Source organism: Pyricularia oryzae, chromosome 4, assembly GCF_000002495.2.
Source record: "Pyricularia oryzae 70-15 chromosome 4, whole genome shotgun sequence".
NCBI lineage: Eukaryota > Fungi > Ascomycota > Sordariomycetes > Magnaporthales > Pyriculariaceae > Pyricularia > Pyricularia oryzae.
In genome coordinates, this window is record NC_017851.1 from 4,593,199 (window position 1) to 4,613,113 (window position 19,915).

Sequence of the window (19,915 nt, forward strand, 5' to 3'; positions counted from 1 at the left end):
AGGGTGATTTTTGAATTTCTTTACCCTCTCTTCCACTCTCCACGGTCACATACGATCTCTTTTCCACCCCCCAAGAGCTCTCGTTCGTCGCAAGGCTCGTGGCAGGACATTTGTTTGTTCCGCCGTTCCATTCATTCCGTTTGCGTGCTTTGTTCGCAGCTGCGCCCTCTCTTTGACCGGCTTATTACACATTCTTTTTTTCTCTTCGGTACTCTAGGTACCATATCACACTAGGCGTTGACGCCAGCTTCTCGGCTCCGTCGCATCCATTCCTTTTTTTGGCCGGCGCAGCATATCAATTCACCAAACTGACCTGTTCTTCAAAATCGCCCATCGGCAGTCGCAAGTTGTTCTGAATAGAATTTACAAGTGATAAAACAATATTTACGATTCGATTGCATTCGATACTTGGACGCTTAGCGCACAGTGTGCAGTGGAGGGATTGGTGTAGGCCGTTTGACCTGCACCCGCCACTCATTTTTACCCACCTATAGACGACAAACGTATTTTAAACTGGTCGCGAGGACGACAGCCAGCTCAAAATGGTTCACCGAAGACATATGCAGCTGCATCAGCGGCAGAAGCTGCGAGAGAGGAATTCTCAGGAGGTTGAGGCGGCTCACTTGGAGGATATCGCACTGAAGCTGGAGAAGCGCCAGCGCGGAAGTTTGAAGGATGCTTGGGAGGACTTCACCGATGGTATCAGGGACGCATTTACCCCGCCGCCGAAGACCACCAAGTCCGAGGACGATGAGAAACCTGCGACGAAGCCACAGGGAGGCAGGACACAGGCAACGACCACTCATGAGTCGGCCGCCAAATCGACACCTACTCCGACGAGTCGCAATATCGTGACAAAGACCGATGAGCAGGTCAAGGGAACCCCTCTCCTAGTTGCCCCTAGTGAGTCGAAGACGTCGGAGGCATCCAGCACGCCCACACCGCAAGATCCGACCTTGCCCGCCTCTATCGTTGCGCCCAGCCAGACACAGTCACCGGCTTCCGGGACCGATGCCCCATTGGCGGTCGCCAAGGACACACCAACCTTGCCGATAGCTCCCAGCTCAACTCCCACACCTACCAGCGCCGCAAGCAAGGCAGAAGACTCCGGCAGTGCTGCCGCCAAGGCTGGTATTGCATTTGGTATCATCGGTGGTCTGCTAGTCATCTCCCTGCTCATCTTCTTTTTGTTCAAGAAGCGCAAGCAACAGATGGAGAGGCGCGAACTCCAGGCGGAGGATGAAAAGTTCTCGGGAGCTTTTGCCGCGATCCCCAACTCCAACGCACGCCGATCATCTCGCCACCAATCCCATCGCCTGAGCCTTGCTCCTCTGAACCGACAGCCAACCCTGCCGACAAACCTGAGTGGTGCCCCTCCCCTCTACCCCAAGAACTCGGACAGCGCCTGGGAGAGGCCGCGCACTGGCAACAGCGCCAACAACCCGGCGAACCCCTTTGGCAACCACGCCGAGACTATGGAGCAGGCGGCTGTAGCCCCTGCTGCGGGCGCTGGGCTCGCTCGCAAGCAGTCCATCCGCAAGGACGCACCTCACCCCCTTGACTTGACCCTGCCCCCTGTACCAGAAGCTGCCGGTAACCAATCTAGCCCTGCCGGTACCGAATACAGCGCCCACGAGATGTCGCCTGGTGTCGCCGCTGTTGCGTCACCTGGCGCTGCCGCCATTGCTGCTGCCGGTGGCCCTGCGCAATCTGCTGTCCACCGTGTACAGCTCGACTTTAAGCCTACGATGGAAGACGAGATGGAGCTCAAGGCCGGCACTCTAGTGCGGCTATTGTTTGAGTATGACGACGGATGGGTAAGTTTTGATGCATCCTTCAAACTGTCTTCTGAGTAATTATCTAACTTTGCTTCGTTTCAGGCGCTGTGCATTCGTTTGGACCGTTCCCAGCAAGGTGTCGTTCCAAGGACATGCCTTTCCACCCGTCCACTCAAGCCTAGGGCCGGTGGCCCACCTGGACAGCGACCAGGACCACCGGTCAACGCATACCGGGGAGCCAACCCCCCGGTTGCCATGCAGACTCAGGGGTACAAGCCCCCGAGTCCAGTCGGAAGCATGCGGCGACAAAGCCCAACCGAGCCTAGCCACCCGCAGACTCAAGGATACAAGCCTCCGAGCCCCGTCGGCAGCATGAGGCGGCAGAGCCCAGCCGAGCCGAGCCCCATGCGTACTCAGGGATACAAGCCCCCGAGTCCAGTAGGCAGCATGAGGCGGCAGAGCCCAATTGAGGAGAAACCCATGCCGCCGACGCCGCCTCAAGAAGAAGCATCTCTGGCAAACGGCCAACCAGGCCACAGCCGGGCCAAACAGTCGATCGAGCGAAAGCCGGTCCCTGGACAGGCCATGTGATGTTTTCCATTATCAAAAATCCTACAGCCCATCGCAAACCCACAAAGTTAGAGGCTTGCGTTTTATATAAAAAAGAAAAAGGGCGTAATGATTAGATTTCTTGGGTCTCTCACGATATTTTCATTGCTTTGTTCCATATAACCATACCCCCACGCTCATTTGTTACAGATTCTTGTCACTCTTTCTTCCAAAGCCATTTAGCAGTCAAAATCTTTTCCTTGCCTATCAGGATATCCCACCCACAGTCTCTTTTTTGTTTCTTTGGACAGTTTCATGTATATGATTCCCTTATTATCTTTGTAGGCTCATCCTACACAAAATAACAGGCACAGACCTATTATTCATAACACTCTCATTTCGTTCCGTCTGGTTTGTGCACGGGCGCTGGACCTTCGGCTGACTCGTTGGGGTGAAAAAAGTTCCACACAATCCATAGGATATTATTCAGACCATGTTGTCTACATTCTCTGGTGTGCAATAATCGTAGCTGTAGATGCTTCTGTCTCGTTCAAACATGGAAAAGTTACCAACCAGCCTGCGTCTTGTTCGTGATACAACCGACAAATACACGAACACGGTGTACAGCCTGTGCATGTCTCTGTTTATCAGTCTATTCCTGGGCTCAGCATAAGGGAATGGTGTCGATCCCCGTTCGGTCACCAAAAAAGCACAAGATGTACGTTTCCTGTGACGGATGATGCTGGCTGTTCGATATGACAATTAGCTAAGCTGGATATGCAGATTGTCACCGAGCAGGAACCATCGTGCCATATTGAGACGCATCGACGTCAATCAACAAGGTTCACTCTAGAAGCATCGGCAGAGCTCGAAACGCACACAATCGAATCACCCCATCGTTTCCCTCAACATAGCCTACAGCCCAGAGAGCATTTGTACAGCACACCTTCAAAGATCACCCTCTTGCCAAAGCCAAACAAAGAAAAACTTTCTCAAAGCAAAGCGGCTGCATCGGCCCCGCTTCTGATGCCCTGCCCGACTTCACTCCTCCCCACTCCCAGACAGGGAGTCGTCGACCTACTCCAAAGCGGCACCACCGGCATCCTCACCCTCCTCGCCGTCTTCTTGGCCGGCATAAACAGCAAAGTCCGGTGCGTATCCCCGACCAGGTTCGGGCAGCCCGTTTCCATCAACATGAGACCACCCCCGCGCTCGCAAAGGCCGGGCGTTTTGGTCGACGTGGCTATCCTCGCCCTCTTCTTCGGATGAGAAGAGCGAGCTGCGCTCATCGTCGTCGTACCCGCCCGGGTTGGCATTCGTCCATCCCGGGACGGGCAAGCCGTTCCCATCAACAAGGGGCATTCCCCACGTCGGAACAGGTTGGGTGTTTTGCTCGATGTGGTCAGTGTCGTCGTAGCCTTCGGAGGAATAGATCGAACTGGGTTCGCTGTTGTCGTCATCCCCTTCCAGGAGGATGCTTGTGCTGAGCCCTGGGATAGGCAGTCCCATCCCATCTACAAGTTGGTTCGCTGGCAAAGGTCTCAACCTTGGGCTGTCGCTGTCGCTGCTGTCTTCTGTGTTTTCTTCGTTGGACTCATTTTCCTCGCTTCCAGAAAAAGAAGAAGAGAGCTCGGGCGTCGACTCGCGACCACTGGACGCGCCGTTGTCGTCGTTGGTTCCCTCACTGTAATCCACATCTTCGCTTTCGGAGGAAGAAGGGGGCTCGGGCGTCGCATCGCTGCTGCTGGATTCGCTGCTCCCCTCGGACTCGCCATCTTCATCTGGGGTTGACTCTCCTCCAGAGGAAGTGGACGCAAGCGCTGCACCACCGCCGCCGCTGGAATCGTCGCTTTCGTCCGATTCGTCGCTGCCGCTCATCCACTCGTCCGTGTCATCTTCATCGTCGGTTTCCGGTGCAAACGATCCCCCGTCCGAGCTGTAGTCGTCGCAGTCGTCGTCGCCCTGACCGGGATTGTCGATGAGATATTGTATATTGTTCCGGGTGATGCGGGGTCGCTCGACCGGGCCATCAGGCAGGAGGTTCTCGGGTATAGCTTGGACATGCGCAGCATTGGCATTTGTTAGGCGTGGCAGGTTGTTGTCTATGTTGTTGCCGCTTCCAGTAACAGCATCGAGAGGTTGTACTGGATCTCTGCCATGGGTGACCTTGTGGCTGTGAGCATCGTTCTCGACCATGCCGTCCCCCGTTTCTGCAGCTCCACCCTCTCGCTGGTTGGTCTGCTTTTCGAAAGAAATGACGTCTTCCATCTCGTCCATATCGACCTGGTCTACGTCTACGATGTCTTCTTCGCCGGCACCATTCTTTGCTTTGACCATATCTGCATCTGCCGATTCGATGCCCCCCTGAGTCGATGCCTGTGCCGCATCCTTGACAACAGGCCCAGCGATAACACCAAACTGCCCACCGCATCCAGCCCACGAAAACCCGTCGTTCCGGATCGGGTTTCCATGAGCATCACGGACCAACCTCTTCGGTTCGAGCCCAGTGACCTCACTCGGCAACCCCAGCCTGTATCCCTCCGCGTAGCCCCAAGCATACACCCTCCCGCTCCCAGTCACCGCAAACGAACAATCCACGCCGGCAGCCACCCGTGTCGCATTTTCTCCCACCCCCAACGGCACGATGCTCGGCACAAGCAGCGCCACCCGCCGCCCGCGTCTGTCAACCAGCAGCTCCCCCGCCGGGAACCTGGACAGGTCCAGCCCGACCTGGCCCTCGTCGCAACGGCCCCAGGCCCAGACGCCGCCGTCGGCAGCGCACGCGACGCTGTGGTGCGTGCCGGCCGCGATGTGCACAACACGGCCGCGACCCAGCAAGGGGGCGAGCGTGGGCGCCGTGATGCAGTCCTGAGCCGCCTCGACGCCGCCACCGGCGCGGGGGACCACGACGCCCGTCTGCCCAAAGTGGTTCGCGCCCCAGGCGAACACGCTGCCGTCGCCGTCGATGGCGAAGCTGTGGTGGGGCCCGGCGTAGACGGCGCGGACCTCCCTGGCGGCGGACCGCGGCAGGGCGACGCGCGTCGGCACGAGGCTGTTGTAGCGGCTCGCGGACCGCGTGCTGCGGATGCGGCGGCCCAGCTCGCCACAGGTCGACGAGCCGCCCCAGGCCCAGATCTGCGAGCTGTGCGTCAGGGCGAGCATGTGGTTCGTGTTGCCGGCCAGCTGCTTGACGTTGCCGGGGAGGCCTGGGACGATGATGGGTTTTGTCTGGATCTTGTCGGCGTCGGTTGGGTTGGGTTTTCTGTCGAGGTTGGCTTTGATGAAGCCAAGGAGGCCTTTTTCGTCCTGTGTTTTTGTGGTGGCACTTACTTTAGTTTCTTGTTGCGCCTTGTTTGGTCACTGCTCAGCGCAGGTAACTCACTCTAAAAGACCCCCAACCCCAAACCTTGCCGTCCTTTGCAAGCGCAAAAGTAGCATTGTCGATAGCCACGACCTGCACAAAGTCGGGCCTCTTCCCAGCCCCGCCAAACCACTCCTCGTCCACTTCCATCGGCGTGCTCTCCAGCGGGTTGACCACGGCACCGTCGTCATCACCGTCCTCGGGCTCCCAGGCCGTGTCCCTGCCCAGGTTGCCCGTGTCGTTGGCGCCCCAGGTCAGGATCTTGCCTGCCGCGGTCAGCGCCGCGCAGTGCATGCCGCCCGCCGAGACCTGCACGACGCCGGACAGCGCAGGGTTGAGCAGCGGGGCCCGCAGCTGCGTGTGGGACTCGGGGTCGGAGGACAGGGGAGGACCAGGGCCGAAACCTAGCTCGCCTGCGACGCCGGTACCGAAGGCGTAGACGTCTAGGGCTTCGGCGGGTATGCCATTTTCTTTGGCCTGACGCGGGCGTTTGGCTGGTCTGGCGGCAGCTCCAGATCTGCTAGATGCTTTGGTTTTGCGCTTGGGAGCCATGGTGGTTCTGGTGTTGTGGTGTTGCCTGCCAGTTGGCTCAAGTGTGTGTGTGTGTGTGTGTGTGTGTTTTCTTTTGGCGAAAAAAAAAACGTCATCAAGTAGAGGTTCTGGAAAATGACATTTCTTTCTGGGGCTGCGACAAGTTTACCATGACTTTTCTTCCAAATCTTTGGCTTTGTTGACAAAGGTCATAAACCACCATGGTGCCGAAGACGACGCCGGGTCCCGTTTCCGGCCATGGTCTTGGTGCGCCTTTGTTCGTCTGGATGCCGACGTGAACATGGGCAAGACGCGTTCCCAATGCAAGTGGCTCCTTTGTAAATTTTCGAGCACTTCATTAAAAAAAATGAATTACAAACTGCCGACAAACTAGACGATCGACTGCTTCCGGCAACTCCTGAATGGGGAACGGTTGACCCTGGTGCAAGTGGGCCGCAAATTCCTCCTTGAGGTCAATAAAGTTGCACAAACTAGAATTCTTTTGTCTTTGGAATGCTGCCACACGGAAGCATCCCACGCTCTCTCAGCCATCCCTGACACAACTTTGAAGATTACAGCCTAACACCGATACAAAAAGTGCCATCCAGTGCGCGTGTGTTGATCTGAACAAAAGGACTGTTGGCGGAATTCATCACTCGTAGGTTGGATCTTTGTTCGCCTCGGTGAAAACCCACTTACGAGCTTGGCGCTAGTCTTTGTTGAAGTCGGCAACGCCGGCCTCGGCGGCGTCATGGGCAGTCTCGGACTTGAGTATCTGCATCGCCTTGGCGACACCCGGAAACTTGTAGCAGTTGGCGTACATGACCCTAGTGAGTGCTGTTTGAGAATCTTGGGCGCTCATGTCCCGGAGCGGCGGCTGCGTTCCCGTGGTCCAGTTGGAGCCCCAATCAGGAAGTTCTCGAGCCCCGCGTGTCGGGCTCGTTGCATGGGAGGCGTTTACAAGACACCAGGAAAAGCTGGGCATCATGTCACAAGTCTGGCCAAGGTGACAGCGAACGACTCCAATTCTCTCACAGCATTAAAATTTATTCAGAGTCGACTTTAGTGCAAGCGGAGAGCTGGGTGACGCCCCGTATCCTGTCCTTCGAAAAGGCTCCAGGCACTGTGATCATGACATAATCTACAATTGCGGAGTTCTGAGACTAGTCTAGTTCAAGTTCTAAGTTCTAGGTATAAGGCTCAAGATTTGTTTCTGGCTTTAATCGATTGACTTCGTGCGTATCCCCACACATAGCGCGGCCGCCGCTGAGCCTATCGGCCGCTGAGCCTATCGGCCGCTGGCTGTGGTAAAGCCTTCATAAAAGTAGCCTTCTTCCACCTTTCCACCTATTATCTCCGCTTTGCAGTCCTTCCCAGCTTTCACAGTGATTGTCTCTCCGTTGACATAGTCCTTCAAACTGCCGCCCTTGTCAACCGTTCCCACAACTCGTCGATTATCCGAACCCGGCCCCCAGCAATAATACAGGCGGCAGTCTCTTATTGCCACTACACCGCTGGCATGATAGGCCAAGATTGCGGCGGTTGACAGGACGGTTTTGAGCTGCATGGTGACGAATGAAAGATGTATGGAGTAAAACCGCTGGTATGAGGGCTTGGGAGGGATTTTTGGCTTGTATAAAATGCTGAACAGTTTGTGAAATAATTCAAAAAGAACGAAGGTGGGGTGATTTGGTAGAAGAAAGAGCAGCATTAGAAGAGAAGAAATGGGTGTCGAGGTTGGATAAATAAATGCCCAGGCGATGTAGTTAAACTTGGAGGAACAGGGAAAGCCCTGTCAATCGGGGATATTTTTACATTGCTTCACAGCGGGACTACATTGACCACCATTTCTCTGTTAATTCAATGCTAGCTGTCATAATGCCCGGAATCAGTTGGCGACCTTTCGAATTGTCAAGATGAATGATAATTACGAGTAGTATACTTTAAGCTAATAAAACATTCCATAACATTACTCCGCTCATTCTCACTCTCAATCCATTGCTTCTAGAAATATACCAGAAATCGCCCCTAAAACGCCGATCAGGGCTTGAGCACAAACGATTAAATCACATAGCCTCTGAACATCATCGCACAGTTGGCAGACGTTGGCTCCACAAGAGGTTATGAATAGCGTATCCTCAGGACGTTGGTCGGCTGTCACTATGACAGATTAATTCGCGAGGACCAGTCCAAAAAATAACGTGTTTTCCTATTTTTTTGTTGATTTCCGCTACAGCGACCACTTTTGTATTATGCTGAAATGGTCCAGCAGGGCCCTTGGACCAGGTGATTACAATGTCGTTTGCGATTTGGTAGTACACCTCGGGCTTTTGCGCTAGGACATCGCCAAGCATCACGGCACGGGTAAACGTAAAAGCTAACAAGTCTGATTGTTGTCTCAAACTCATATTTTCCAGGACACTGTGCATTGCTTCACGTCTTTTCTTTTCGCCCTGATGAGCTTCTTGGTTGGTGTACAAAAAGTCCACCAGCAAACATGGTCCAAACCACAGACTTTGTATTATGGTAGCGGCGGCATCAACATCACCCACCCATATAGCCTTTTTGTTTGTCCGGGCTCGACCAAGAAAAGTTACCATACCCATATTGCTGCATATGCATATCAGGGTTCTGGACACTGGGCCTTTTCCACCGGCTATATTGTCACCATTGCTGTAGACCGTACCTTTTCATGAAAACCATGGTTCGTGTTATTTAAACGTCAATTTCGTCACTTCCGTGGAACCGATAGCTGATCATCTGCTGCTGCATGTACGAGCTATCAAATTAGAAATACCATGGCTTCGCGAATATCCCGCCTTCAGCTGGTAAATTGCTACTATCGACGGAAGCGAGCGGTTGATCCTTTGGTGGCTTCCATGGTAGGCTTTATTTATATTTGCGACTGCGTCGCTGGAGAACTGGAATTCCCATCGGTCCAGGACCAGAATTACTGACCGCGACCACTCATCTCCTTGCAGTCAACGCCACTCAAAGTACAGTGTTGTTTCAGAGGACCATGCATCCGACGACCAAATCATGGGCGGCGGTTGCGTTCATGGCCGGTGCTGTCATGGCACAGAGCCAAAGCATGTGGGGAAGATGTATGATTCCCTACCAAACACTGGGAAACTTGAAGGACATGTACTGACGACGCATCATGACCAGGTGGTGGTGACGGTTATGACGGCCCGAGGCAGTGCCCACGCACTGCAATCTGCTATTCTGCCAAGTATACATACATTCAGCCTCTCCCATCAGCACCCACTGATTAATCCCTCCTTCCTTTGCAAACACCACAGCTAACGTCTCCCCCAACAAAGCCCATGGTACTCCCAGTGTCAGCCGATCGAGTCCGGTATAGGACAGCCGGGGAACCCAATAGTAATCACCACGACGGTCCAGAAAACCATCACCGTGGTTCCCGGCCCTGGACCGACGGTAATCACCACCCGCTTCACCTACCTCACGCCCTCGCCAACCCTCACTCCAGACCCGCAGTTCACCGTAATCGACGGCGTCACCTACAGCATCATCCGCCCGCGCACCAGCTCCGCGCCGCCGCAGTTCACCGTCATCAACGGCATAACGTACAGCGTGATCCGTCCCCGCGCCGCCGACCCCACTGTTGCCCCGGCGGTCAAGGCACGCGCGCCCCATCTCGACGACGCCAACCGCAACGTTCCCCGCGCACCGGCAGGCCCCAACCCCAACACGATCCTCCCCCGCGCACCAACGCCCACCGTCCTCGCCCAGGGGCAGTACTGGATCCGGGCCGTGGCCCCGCCCAACTACCACAAGTACCTGCAGACCCAGCCCGCCAACGTCGCGGGGCGGGCGGTGCTGGGCGGCGCGGACACGGCGGGCCAGTTCTCGATCCGCGACGGGCAGCTGGTGGCGGCGACGGGCGCGGGCGAGCCGGCCCTGTACCTGCACGTCGAGCGGCCCGCGGTGCTCACGGACCCGCCGCAGCGGGCGCTGGCCACGTGGTTCAACACGACCAGGAACGACTTTGGGGAGTTTGCCTGGCAGGGCGACTCGCTGGTGTGGACGGCCGCCGAGCTCAAGAGGCAAAACGCCGCCGCGTGGCTGGTGTGCAGGGACCAGGGCTTGTTTGTCAACACGGGTGCTTATGCGTACCAGACGCCGGCTGGGTGTGTGGACCAGACTGTGAGTCTTTTTTTTTTTTTTTTTTTTTCTTCTGTTGTGTCATTGGAGGTGGTGGGGGTGCGAGTGCTTTCGTGCCTTGTTGATGACTAACATGTGTTTGATCTAGATTCACTACTACAACGACAAGACTGCCAACGACTAGTCGACAACTTTTCCAGTAGGAACCTTACCAATATGTCACTCGGGGGATTAAAAGTGAGATATACCCTGCAGGTATCATCTCGAGGTTTTTGACTCGGGTTGAACCCGCCTCGTCAAAGTTTCTAGTTAAACGTCGATAATATTTCTATTTTCATGAGACCCGGATGCGCCCGAGAGCAAAGAGCGTTACTGATAAGATATTGCCGCGGAAGCCCAGGCCGGAGGCGACTATCTCGGGGGTCGCAGGTTGTCTTCTTCAAAGATGCTTTTCCCAAATCTGAAGCAGCCCTGGCCTACTGAGCCTCGTGACCTCGTCCAGTGTGGATCATAATCCTGGATCCGTTCCATCTATATAGTGGAGGCAATCTATATAGTAGAGGCAATCGCAGATTCAGTGGCCCCGGCGAAACAAGCTGCTGCGAATTGCATATTAGTTGTATAACATGACTCTGGCATTACATAATATTTAGCAATCTTCCGAGCGTTCGTCAACTAACGCATAACAACTGACTTGGCCACAATATATTTAGCATTATGTACTGTTGATTCGAGCTGGTAAACGAACGGTCTTTTGTGTGTATTTTAATGCCAGAAGCAGCATCCCTGTAGGGTAAAATATTACCATTCTATTTAGAACCTCCGACCGGCTTTAAGCTTATTGTAGCCCTCGGCCCTCTGTTGGGATTCAAACACCCCTGTCCATGACTCCATGTTATCTTCGGATTTTCCATATTTTTATCAAAAGAAGATTACAATTACTATACGAACAAGAGTCGCTTAATCGGTTTTTTCTGTTCAAGTCGCAATGCCATAAGTCGCATTTCCTGACGTACCCAGGTACTTTTACTCGCTTAGAACTTTATGCATTCGAACCGAAACGTTGTACTGTTGCCAGGACTCGTCCTGCTATTGCTGGTGACCCGAGACTAAACCTGCCACAGCTTACAGTTCCTTTATGGAGACCCCGCCGACCCCGAGCCATTGCAGATTACGGCCTTGATAGGATGGAAGCAGGCTATTTATTTTCCTTCCGAAATGGAGTGGTGGAAAAACATGCTTGGGCAGACGTTTTGATGACTTTAAAGGCGTCGCGGCGGACCTTGTTTACAAATCATCATGGAGAGCTACCATTGTTCCTATTCATTAAGGAGTAGCTATGTATCGATTAACAGATCGGATGGTCCTCACTTGAGGCCTTATGCTGTCGCTATACCACCACGACAAGGACCGGTATGACTTAGATTGCTTTGGGTAGTGTTTAGGTTAATGGAGCTTTCTGGTTTTGTGTGTTTTAAATTGGCTGAGAAGCTTACCAAAAGGTGCGAAATAGCGAGTGCGAGACGGCCTAAGATGACCAGGGGAGTGAAGAATCAGAACGGGTTCTGCCTTGCCGATGGGGTTTAAAAGCGGCGAAAAACATAAATCGATTTTCGATTGGTCATAGCTGTTCCTCTGTCTCCCCTGTGAAAGAATTGTACCTCCAATCTACGTTTTGTTGCCGAGTGACCCGAGGGAAGCCAAGCCAAAAAAACATCCGACAAACTGAAGCCACTTTAAACCATGTTTCTGTGTATGTGGTTTGGCTCTAATCTATTTATCCAAGCACCAGCGGTTCACTCAGATGGTGAAATTGTTTGAAGATCCACGGTGTAGTCCCCTTCCGCAGTCAGAAAGAAATAAAATAGTTTACCATTGCGTGTGTATTCGGCCGTTACCCAGTCTGTCTCATTGCAAGAGATAGTTACAGACACCTCCATCAGCGGCAATGGGGCAATTGCTGCACCCCATCAGCAACATGTGAACTCTGTCAAGTAACACCCATCACAATGTATATCTGAACCTGGGATGACGATGGCCTAGACGGTGCGAATCCGGCTGCAACAATCTGTCGTCGCGCTCCCCACGCTCCCTCTTCCCGTTCTCCCAACGCAGATATGCAACGAGAACGCAGGTCAGGACAAGGGTCAAGCAGAGAGCCCCCAGAGCAATGGCGTGACCGAGAATATAGCGCGGGCTGACATGCCGTAAAACGTTAGCACGCTCCAGAACTGGTCAAAGCCGACTGTGGGTTGATCGAAGCTTCAGAAATAAAACCAAAAAAAAAGAAAAAAAAAGGGACAGCTCACGCATGATCACTAAGATAGATAAATGTCCCGATAAAGGCAGAGCAGTTCGCAAGCGAGATGATGACGCCCACGCCCGTGGCCCTAACGTAGTGCGGCGCGAGATTGTTTGAGCACCAGCCCATCATCAGCGCCGAGCACTGAAAGACGCCGAGCCCGATGAAGAAGGTGCCGGCGTACTTTACCGGGTTCCGCTCCGACCCCAGCAGCATGGCGTAGCCGATGATGCCCAGCACCGTGCCGCCGGCGATGAAGGGACCCCGAACCTTGAAGCGGTCGGAGAGGTAGGAGCAGACGATGACCGAGACGAAGCCCGTCATGTTGGGAGGGGCGGTGAGGAGCTGCGCCGTCGTGGACGTGTAGCCCATGCCGAAGATGATGGTCGGGAGGAAGAGGGAGAAGCTCTGATGGGCGGTTAGTCGAGGGAAAGACTACTTGTAAAAAAGGCACACAAGGAGAAAAAGGCCAACTGAGGTCCCTACATATAATGGCACCAGGAGAAAGAACCACAACAGCGACAAAAGATACGTCTGCGGCGCCATGAGCGCCATCTTGACCCAGTGCCAGTTGAACTTTTCGTCATCAACATCGATGGTGCTCGACCCGCTAGCATCTTCTCGCATGCGGCGAAGGGCCTGCTCTCTTTCTTCGGGGGTCAAGAAGCGCGAGTCTCCGGGCGTGTTGGGCATGAAGAAGAAGCAGACCATCCCAAACACTACCGTCATGGCTCCCTCGACTGTGAAGCAGACTCCCTGTTAGGTTTTTTGGTCCCATCGCCCTCGAGAAGAGCATGTTTGAGATTCGCAGCGCCAAAACAGTGGACAAAAAAAAAAGAAAAAAAAAAGACTTGCTGAAGAAGATCCACGGCCAGTTGTTATAGCCACCGTGCGATATCTGCCCCAGCCCCGACGCCAACAGCCCACCAAAGGCCCCCGAGAGCGGTGCAGCCGAGTAGAAGAGCCCGCAGCGCAGGACCATCTGGTGTCGCCGATAAAACATGGCGAGGTAGATGATGACACCCCCTAGGATGCCGCCCTCGAACAGTCCCAGCAGCAGGCGGCAGGCCACCAGGGCCGAAAAGGACTTCACGAAGCCCATGCACGTGCACACGACGCCCCAGGCCGTGATGAGGGCGGGCAGGTAGACGCCGGCCCTGACGCGCTTGATGATCCAGTTGCTGGGCACGTCGACGGCGATGTAGGTCGCGTAGAAGACGAGCAGGGCCACGTTGAAGCCCGTGCCGCTCTGGATGTCGAGGTCGCGGCGGAGCCCGGCGATGGCGGCGTTGCCGATGTTGCTGCGGTCGATGAAGGAGAAGAGCCTGCAGGCGGAGAGTGTGTTAACCGCCTGATGGTTCGACAAGTCCGGGTGGGAGTGGGATATGGTCCGGAACCTACCATATCCCGAACAGGAATGGGAGAATGTGCCAGTCAAACTTGCGATCGAGTCGCTTGTCGATAACAGGGTCAAGCTCGAGGTGCTCCCCAACAGCCTCTTTATCGACAGTCACGCCCTTGGTCGAGTCACTATCAGGAGCAGTAGTCGATGAAACGATATTCTGAGGCTGTGTTGGAGCTGATGCCATGATGTAGATGAGCAGCTCGATGTGCTGCTGATCAGCCTTTGGTATTGCAGCTAGAACTCTTCTGAATATTCTACGTGGCACGCTTTAGGTAATCACCCATTCGAGGTGGCATTCACAACATTCACAAAACATCTTGATCGTCTTGACAGAGCAGCTGGACGACATGTCATAGCGGTGGCAGTCTTTTCTTGGACCCTTTGCCAAGTCTCCGGCAGAGGGAGTCTCGATGCGGGGTAAGGGTCAACTCCTTGGTGAGAGACTGGGGTGAGGTGGTAATTAGGTGGCCATGGTGAGGGAGAACAAGCGGTTCAGCCAACCAGAGTCTGGTGATCATAAATAAACGTAGCATTCATCTGCCGACTCTCGAACGCGGATTTGTTTCCCCCGCGTCGTCGGAGAGTATTATGCACACGGGCCAACTCGGAGATGCAACGCGGCAGGCAGCATGCCATCGCAAGAGGTCAACTGAAAAGAAGTGACCTGGGTTTCTATCTGTCATAGGCCAGAGCATCCGCGGATCAGATTCGACCATATCTCAGTTAGGTTGCACCTCAGCGTGACAGAAGATAGGTCGAAGGCAACGAGGGGACCTTGCCATCCAACTTGTCGATTAAATTAGCAAAACTAATCAGTAATTGTAGTCGATTTAAGCTCGCAACCAGCATTAATTGAGAAACAAGGTGAGGGTGACCGTCAGGTACCTGTTTCATGCTTACTTTCACGTATTTACGGGAGGATCCATCCTCCATATTTACACGAGCCACTGGCCTTCTTGGCGTGGTATTAGGTACTGTATATGGTTGATGGCAAAATGGGTGGTAAACTGAACCCGGATCTTCTGGCTTTGGGAGCATACGGTACCAAGCACGATTCGATATTAATACGACCTAGTATGGCCATCCGGAAGCTTTTTTGCTGTAGTTATCTTTGCTTGATGACATCGCGAATGTGCAATTCTGATCCAATCGTTGCTGCGTATTATTTGGTACAAACAGCAGGAGTTGGATCGATCATCGTTGGTGGGGCAGAGCGCGCTTCTCAATTGAGTGGGGGACCTTGGTCAACGGCGCAATGGACTGCTGCCCGTCTGCCTAGGCAAGCTTGGATTCATTGAAATGGCCTGAGGAGTGGTTCAAATACAGAAAAATGACGAGCGCAAACTAATGTTTTTCTTTCTAGAAATCATTCTTTCGTCAAGAATGATGCATTTTATTTGGGTTCCTTCCGCGGGGAGAGCAGTATGCAGTGGTACACGGCGTGGGGATCGAGATGTACAGCAGACGTCATGGACTTTCGCACACAGCTTCGAATGACAGTACATGACATCACCCGCGAGATGGATGGACAGAGAGAAGAAAGATAACAATCGGACCTGCCCAATTGCTCGATGGACTGGCTCGCATAAAAAGAGCAGAGCTCAAGTTACTGCCAAAGGAAAATGCAAAGGTTCTCAATCGCACGCATCCCAAATCTCTTTACACCGATTCGACGAACACTCATCACACCATCACTTGCAACTCCATACATCCACGATCCGATTCACATCACAGCACGGAAGATATCGACAACACAGCCAACCAGAAAAATGTCTGCACAAGGCGGAAAGGATGGCCAGTTCCAGCCGGTCAAGGATGCCCAGCAGCAAAACCTGCCAGGGTAAGTCGTTCAGGGACCATTGTGCGACGGGTTTGGGTGAGCAAAAAGTGAGGAGATGAATGCTAACAAGCCGTCAAATCCTCTTCAGACTCGAGAAGGACATGAAGCCCACCAGCGAGGCTACCAAGCTTGAGGGCAAGGACCAGTTCCACGAGTACCGCGCAGCAAACAAGCTCGAGGGCGCAAAGGCCTTCATCACCGGCGGAGAGTACGTTCTCCCAAACCAAGTCTTCATGGCCAGCGACCGAGAACACCAGTAACTGACAAAATAACCACCTGCAGCTCCGGGATCGGTCGCTCGACTGCTATTCTCTTTGCCCGTGAAGGTGCCGACGTCACCATCGCCTTCCTGCCCGAGGAGCAGGAGGATGCGGACGAGACCAAGAAGTTGGTGGAGAAGGAGGGACGCCAGTGCCTTCTCTTCCCAGGCGACCTGAGGAATAACGAGACATGCCAGAAGGCTGTCCAGGCTCACGTCGACAAGTAAGCTTCCCGTTCCTGCAGCATTTCCCACTCCATGCGAGCATGTGCCACCATCCCCGACAATAAGCTAACGACCAAACCCCCACCAAAACAGGTTCAAGAAGATTGACGTCTTGGTGAACAACGCCTCGAAGCAAATCATGTGCAAGAACCTCGAAGACATCAACCTCGACGACGTGCAGAGCACCTTCCAATCCAACATCGTGGCCATGTTCGCCATCACAAAGTTCGCCCTGCCGCACATGGAAAAGGGCGGCAGCATCATCAACACCACTTCCACGGTCGCTTTCCGCGGCACCGCGTCCATGGTCGACTACGCCGCCACCAAGGGCGCCATCGTCTCCTTCACGCGCTCGCTGGCCCAGCAGCTCATGCCCAAGGGCATCCGCGTCAACGCGGTCGCCCCCGGTCCCGTCCACACCCCGCTGCAGCCGGCCAGCCGGCCCGCCGAGCAGATGGAGGGCTTTGGACAGCAGAGCGGCCTGGGCAGGGTCGGCCAGCCCAGCGAGATCGCGCCCAGCTTTGTCTTTTTGGCGAGCAAGGATGCCACCCTGTACCACGGTCAGGTCTTGCACGCCTACCCTCTGGGAGACTGAGCGAGTTTTATGAGATGGGGAGTCTGGATGTTTGGCGCTCGAGATTAAGTCTGCGGTGTCAAATAGCAGTGTAAACAGAATTATCTTCTCGTTCCGAAGATCCTAATTAAAAATGCCTCAAGAGCAAGATTAAAGAAGAAGTTAACGCTCCATTGCGGATTTGGTGACCGAGCTTGAGTGCCACTAGAAGCTGACTCGGCGCCAACCAAGGGTCGAGCACCCATGGTTGATACTTGTCAACTTACCAGTCTCGCTAATGCAACCGTGACACTAAATTTTTCTCCGGTGGAGCCTCGGTGGGAGTTGAGTTGAGCAGGTAAATCACGTCGGATGGTATTTTCGGTCAAGGTAAGAAGACCAAGTGCTAGTCTAGTATCCGGTCGTTGGCTCTTGGCACTAGGCAAGAAACGGCCTGACTCTGGTGCTGCGAGCAATTGAGCTGTCCGCGCAAATAATCATGGCGTACATGATCATCACCGCTAGAAGACAGGTAGTAAACAAGCTAAGCCCGATTGGAGAAAATAAGGTATCATTATTGCATTATTTTGAGCGCCATCACCCTTTTTTTTTAGTTTTTAGTACATAGGTATCCTCAAGTATCATGAACCCCCCAAATTTACTGGTCGTACTCGCCAGCATACAGAATCTCACCGGGCTGGCCGTTGACCTGGTCCCAGAGCGAGCGGGTCTCGAGCTCGACGTCCCTCTTGAGCAGCTGCGAGACGTCGACGCCCGTCTCCTTGGCCTGGTCCTCCTTGGCCAGCCTGACGTGCATGAAGACGGCGGCGCGCTTGCCGGTGTACAGGGCGTGCGGGACGTTTGTGCTGTTGTCCGAGTTGGCGTCGCCGATGGCGTAGATGCCCGGGACGTTGGTGAGGTAGCCCTTGGACTGGTCGACGGCCAGCTTGCTGCCCCAGATCTGCACGCCGGCCTCCGGGCCGATCCTGCTGCGCTGCTCCTCGGGGTACGACAGCAGGAACCCGGCGCGCTGGACCGGCTCGCCCTCGGTGAACTCGACCGAGAACAGGTCGTACTCGGGAGCCGTGGACAGCGAAGGGTCGTGGGCCGGGTCGCCGCCGTCCTTGAGGCGCACGATGCGCGCGATGGTGCGGTTGTCGACCCGCACCTTGTGCAGGTCCATGTAGGTCTGGAACTTGGGGTTCTTGGCCTCGGTCTTGGCCCGCCCATCGGGCGTGTCGGTGCCGTTGGCGAAGCCGATCAGGTCAGGGTTGAGGGTCATGACCTCGCGCGCCGACGACGGGATGTCGGAGAACTGAGCCACCAGGAGGCCGAGGGGCTGGTCTGCGTGCTCGTGGCCGTCACACCAGGGGCACTGTATGAGTGGGGCACTTGGGGTCAGTATGTTTTTGAAGCGATCAGGTGAGCAGTCTTGTGGCTAGTGGAACAAGGGGGAAAAAAGCATACCCAGTACATGCCCTTGCCCCAGTTCTCCCAAATGCCGGGAGTTTCGGGCAGGTCGTCCTTCAGACCGGTCGCCAGGACGACCTTGCGAGCGCGGACGGTGAAGGTTGAGTTGTCGAAGCCGGTACTGGTGACAGCAAAGTTTTGCTGGTCGTTGCCATCAATCTTGGTCACGGTTCCGTTGGTGAACGTGATTGTGTTGTAGGCAGCAATCTGCTTCCGGGCCGAGTAGCGGTACCACGCCGGGGTGACGCCTGATAAAATTTAGCCAATGTCAGCTTCTGTCGAGCAATACATAGATCGGTAGAGATGGGAATATACCATCAAAACCGAGGACATCGTGCATGTGCCTCGTAGGCGCGTTGCGGTACTCTCCAGAGTCGATGACGAGAGCGTTGCGGCGCACACGGCCGAGGGCACTGGCGATCGAGAGTCCTGCCGGACCACCTCCGACGATGACGGCATCGTACACAAAGGTGTCGTTGATGGGCAGAGCCAGCACCAAGTTCGATGCCGCTGAGAGCAGGAGAGAGCAGAGACTGAGCTTCATGATGGGCAAAACGACAAAAAAAAAGATCAACAACAAATAACGAGAGACTGACTTGGGCACACCGAAAGAAGGGCTGAGGGAGCTGGAGCTGGAGCTGGGTCAAACCCGACAACACCGCTGTTGAGGAGGAGCCGCGGGACGGTTTTTAAACAATTTTTCTTTCCCCCTGCCGGTAGGTAGTCTTTCCATCCGCCAAGGCCAACGGGAGCTAAGAGTGCGTGCCGGCGCGTATGAATGGTACAATACGTAGCATCCTCGGTGCTTCTAAATTCAGGCCGGTGGAGTGTCGATCATCATGACAACGCTAGAAAATCATCATGCGTTCTCTCAAGGAGCTCCCATGTGAAGTCCGGTGGGGTCATGCAAGCTTGGGATCGCCTTGCTCCGTACCTATACGAAATAAAAAGTACTTGGAGGTACCTTGCATAGATATTGTAGTAATAGGGTCAAATAAAGTGATGTCCATGCCGGACTAAACCCTGAACACGCCCCTGTCGACTACCCGGCACCCTCCTGTCCCCTCTAATTTGGCGAAATGGAAGTGAACGTGGTACAGCAGACCTGCAGTCGGGCGCAGCGGCAGAAGGTGTCATGTCAAGGTAGCATCTGATGGGTTTTGACAAGCTTGAGTTGAGAAAACCATCCGACCCCGCCTGTCCGCCGACTCAATATCCTAGGAATGGACGATGACGCGATCGTCGTCTGTATTGCCTTTTCTTCAAATAAAGCAGCAAACCCAATTCTGAGGCCCACCCGATTTAGATTTTTCGGTCAAAGCACATCGAAAAAAGCAGCAAAATCGGAAGTGAGCGAGCAGCTTGTCCCTGGCATTAATGTTTGTGATATATTGATGTTCGCTGGGGATGGTTCGTGTCCTTGGTCTAAGTGGTAGCGCTTCGTTTTGTTTTCGCTCGTCCCAACTTGTGGTAGCTGAAGTCGGTCAGGAAATCGCCAAGACGGATAACCTGGT

General features: G+C 54.3%; 7 protein-coding genes across 7 annotated transcripts; 3 read left to right on the plus strand and 4 right to left on the minus strand.

Moving 5' to 3' along the window:
• The first annotated feature begins 19 nt into the window (after positions 1-19).
• Positions 20-2,832, plus strand: MGG_10115 (uncharacterized protein). The gene is made up of 3 exons (XM_003717346.1): positions 20-1,817; positions 1,881-2,145; positions 2,221-2,832. Exons 1-3 carry the CDS (start codon positions 543-545, stop codon positions 2,367-2,369), a joined length of 1,689 nt encoding a protein of 562 aa, XP_003717394.1. The 5' UTR covers positions 20-542; the 3' UTR covers positions 2,370-2,832.
• Positions 2,833-3,404: 572 nt separating this feature from the next.
• On the minus strand, positions 3,405-6,240 carry MGG_13576 (RCC1 domain-containing protein; the record flags this gene model as incomplete). Its single annotated transcript, XM_003717347.1, has 2 exons — positions 3,405-5,633; positions 5,710-6,240. The coding sequence occupies 2 exons, from the start codon at positions 6,238-6,240 to the stop codon at positions 3,405-3,407; spliced, it is 2,760 nt and encodes a 919-aa protein (XP_003717395.1).
• Positions 6,241-6,928: 688 nt separating this feature from the next.
• MGG_14834 (uncharacterized protein) lies at positions 6,929-7,786 on the minus strand (the record flags this gene model as incomplete). The annotated part of the gene is made up of 2 exons (XM_003717348.1): positions 6,929-7,216; positions 7,559-7,786. The coding sequence occupies 2 exons, from the start codon at positions 7,784-7,786 to the stop codon at positions 6,929-6,931; spliced, it is 516 nt and encodes a 171-aa protein (XP_003717396.1).
• A 1,452-nt stretch (positions 7,787-9,238) lies between these two features.
• MGG_10113 (uncharacterized protein) lies at positions 9,239-10,531 on the plus strand (the record flags this gene model as incomplete). Its single annotated transcript, XM_003717349.1, has 4 exons — positions 9,239-9,323; positions 9,388-9,451; positions 9,543-10,389; positions 10,496-10,531. The coding sequence occupies 4 exons, from the start codon at positions 9,239-9,241 to the stop codon at positions 10,529-10,531; spliced, it is 1,032 nt and encodes a 343-aa protein (XP_003717397.1).
• A 1,699-nt stretch (positions 10,532-12,230) lies between these two features.
• MGG_10112 (uncharacterized protein) lies at positions 12,231-14,420 on the minus strand. The gene is made up of 5 exons (XM_003717350.1): positions 14,051-14,420; positions 13,470-13,974; positions 13,136-13,405; positions 12,657-13,057; positions 12,231-12,544 (listed from the first exon to the last, which is right to left on the minus strand). Exons 1-5 carry the CDS (start codon positions 14,236-14,238, stop codon positions 12,352-12,354), a joined length of 1,557 nt encoding a protein of 518 aa, XP_003717398.1. The 5' UTR covers positions 14,239-14,420; the 3' UTR covers positions 12,231-12,351.
• A 1,191-nt stretch (positions 14,421-15,611) lies between these two features.
• MGG_10111 (glucose and ribitol dehydrogenase) lies at positions 15,612-17,164 on the plus strand. The gene is made up of 4 exons (XM_003717351.1): positions 15,612-15,894; positions 15,983-16,102; positions 16,177-16,377; positions 16,472-17,164. The coding sequence occupies exons 1-4, from the start codon at positions 15,677-15,679 to the stop codon at positions 16,971-16,973; spliced, it is 1,041 nt and encodes a 346-aa protein (XP_003717399.1). The 5' UTR covers positions 15,612-15,676; the 3' UTR covers positions 16,974-17,164.
• Positions 17,165-17,489: 325 nt separating this feature from the next.
• MGG_13578 (sulphydryl oxidase) lies at positions 17,490-18,945 on the minus strand (the record flags this gene model as incomplete). The annotated part of the gene is made up of 3 exons (XM_003717352.1): positions 17,490-18,306; positions 18,399-18,649; positions 18,717-18,945. The coding sequence occupies 3 exons, from the start codon at positions 18,943-18,945 to the stop codon at positions 17,590-17,592; spliced, it is 1,197 nt and encodes a 398-aa protein (XP_003717400.1). The 3' UTR covers positions 17,490-17,589.
• Between the last annotated feature and the right edge of the window lie 970 nt (positions 18,946-19,915).

What these genes read in the sequence shown, in the direction of transcription:
- MGG_10112 (XM_003717350.1), bottom strand. Translation starts at nt 14,238, where the DNA reads ATGGCATCAGCTCCAACACAGCCTCAGAATATCGTTTCATCGACTACT. An exon ending in CCATTCCTGTTCGGGATATG is followed by an intron (nt 13,975 to 14,050) that starts GTAGGTTCCGGA and finishes CTCCGCCTGCAG; the next exon opens with GCTCTTCTCCTTCATCGACC. An exon ending in TTCTTTTTTTTTTGTCCACT is followed by an intron (nt 13,406 to 13,469) that starts GTTTTGGCGCTG and finishes AAAACCTAACAG; the next exon opens with GGAGTCTGCTTCACAGTCGA.
- MGG_10115 (XM_003717346.1), top strand. Translation starts at nt 543, where the DNA reads ATGGTTCACCGAAGACATATGCAGCTGCATCAGCGGCAGAAGCTGCGA. An exon ending in TTGAGTATGACGACGGATGG is followed by an intron (nt 1,818 to 1,880) that starts GTAAGTTTTGAT and finishes GCTTCGTTTCAG; the next exon opens with GCGCTGTGCATTCGTTTGGA. An exon ending in CAAGCCTCCGAGCCCCGTCG is followed by an intron (nt 2,146 to 2,220) that starts GCAGCATGAGGC and finishes CGAGTCCAGTAG; the next exon opens with GCAGCATGAGGCGGCAGAGC.
- MGG_10111 (XM_003717351.1), top strand. Translation starts at nt 15,677, where the DNA reads ATGCAAAGGTTCTCAATCGCACGCATCCCAAATCTCTTTACACCGATT. An exon ending in CAGCAGCAAAACCTGCCAGG is followed by an intron (nt 15,895 to 15,982) that starts GTAAGTCGTTCA and finishes AATCCTCTTCAG; the next exon opens with ACTCGAGAAGGACATGAAGC. An exon ending in GTCCAGGCTCACGTCGACAA is followed by an intron (nt 16,378 to 16,471) that starts GTAAGCTTCCCG and finishes CCACCAAAACAG; the next exon opens with GTTCAAGAAGATTGACGTCT.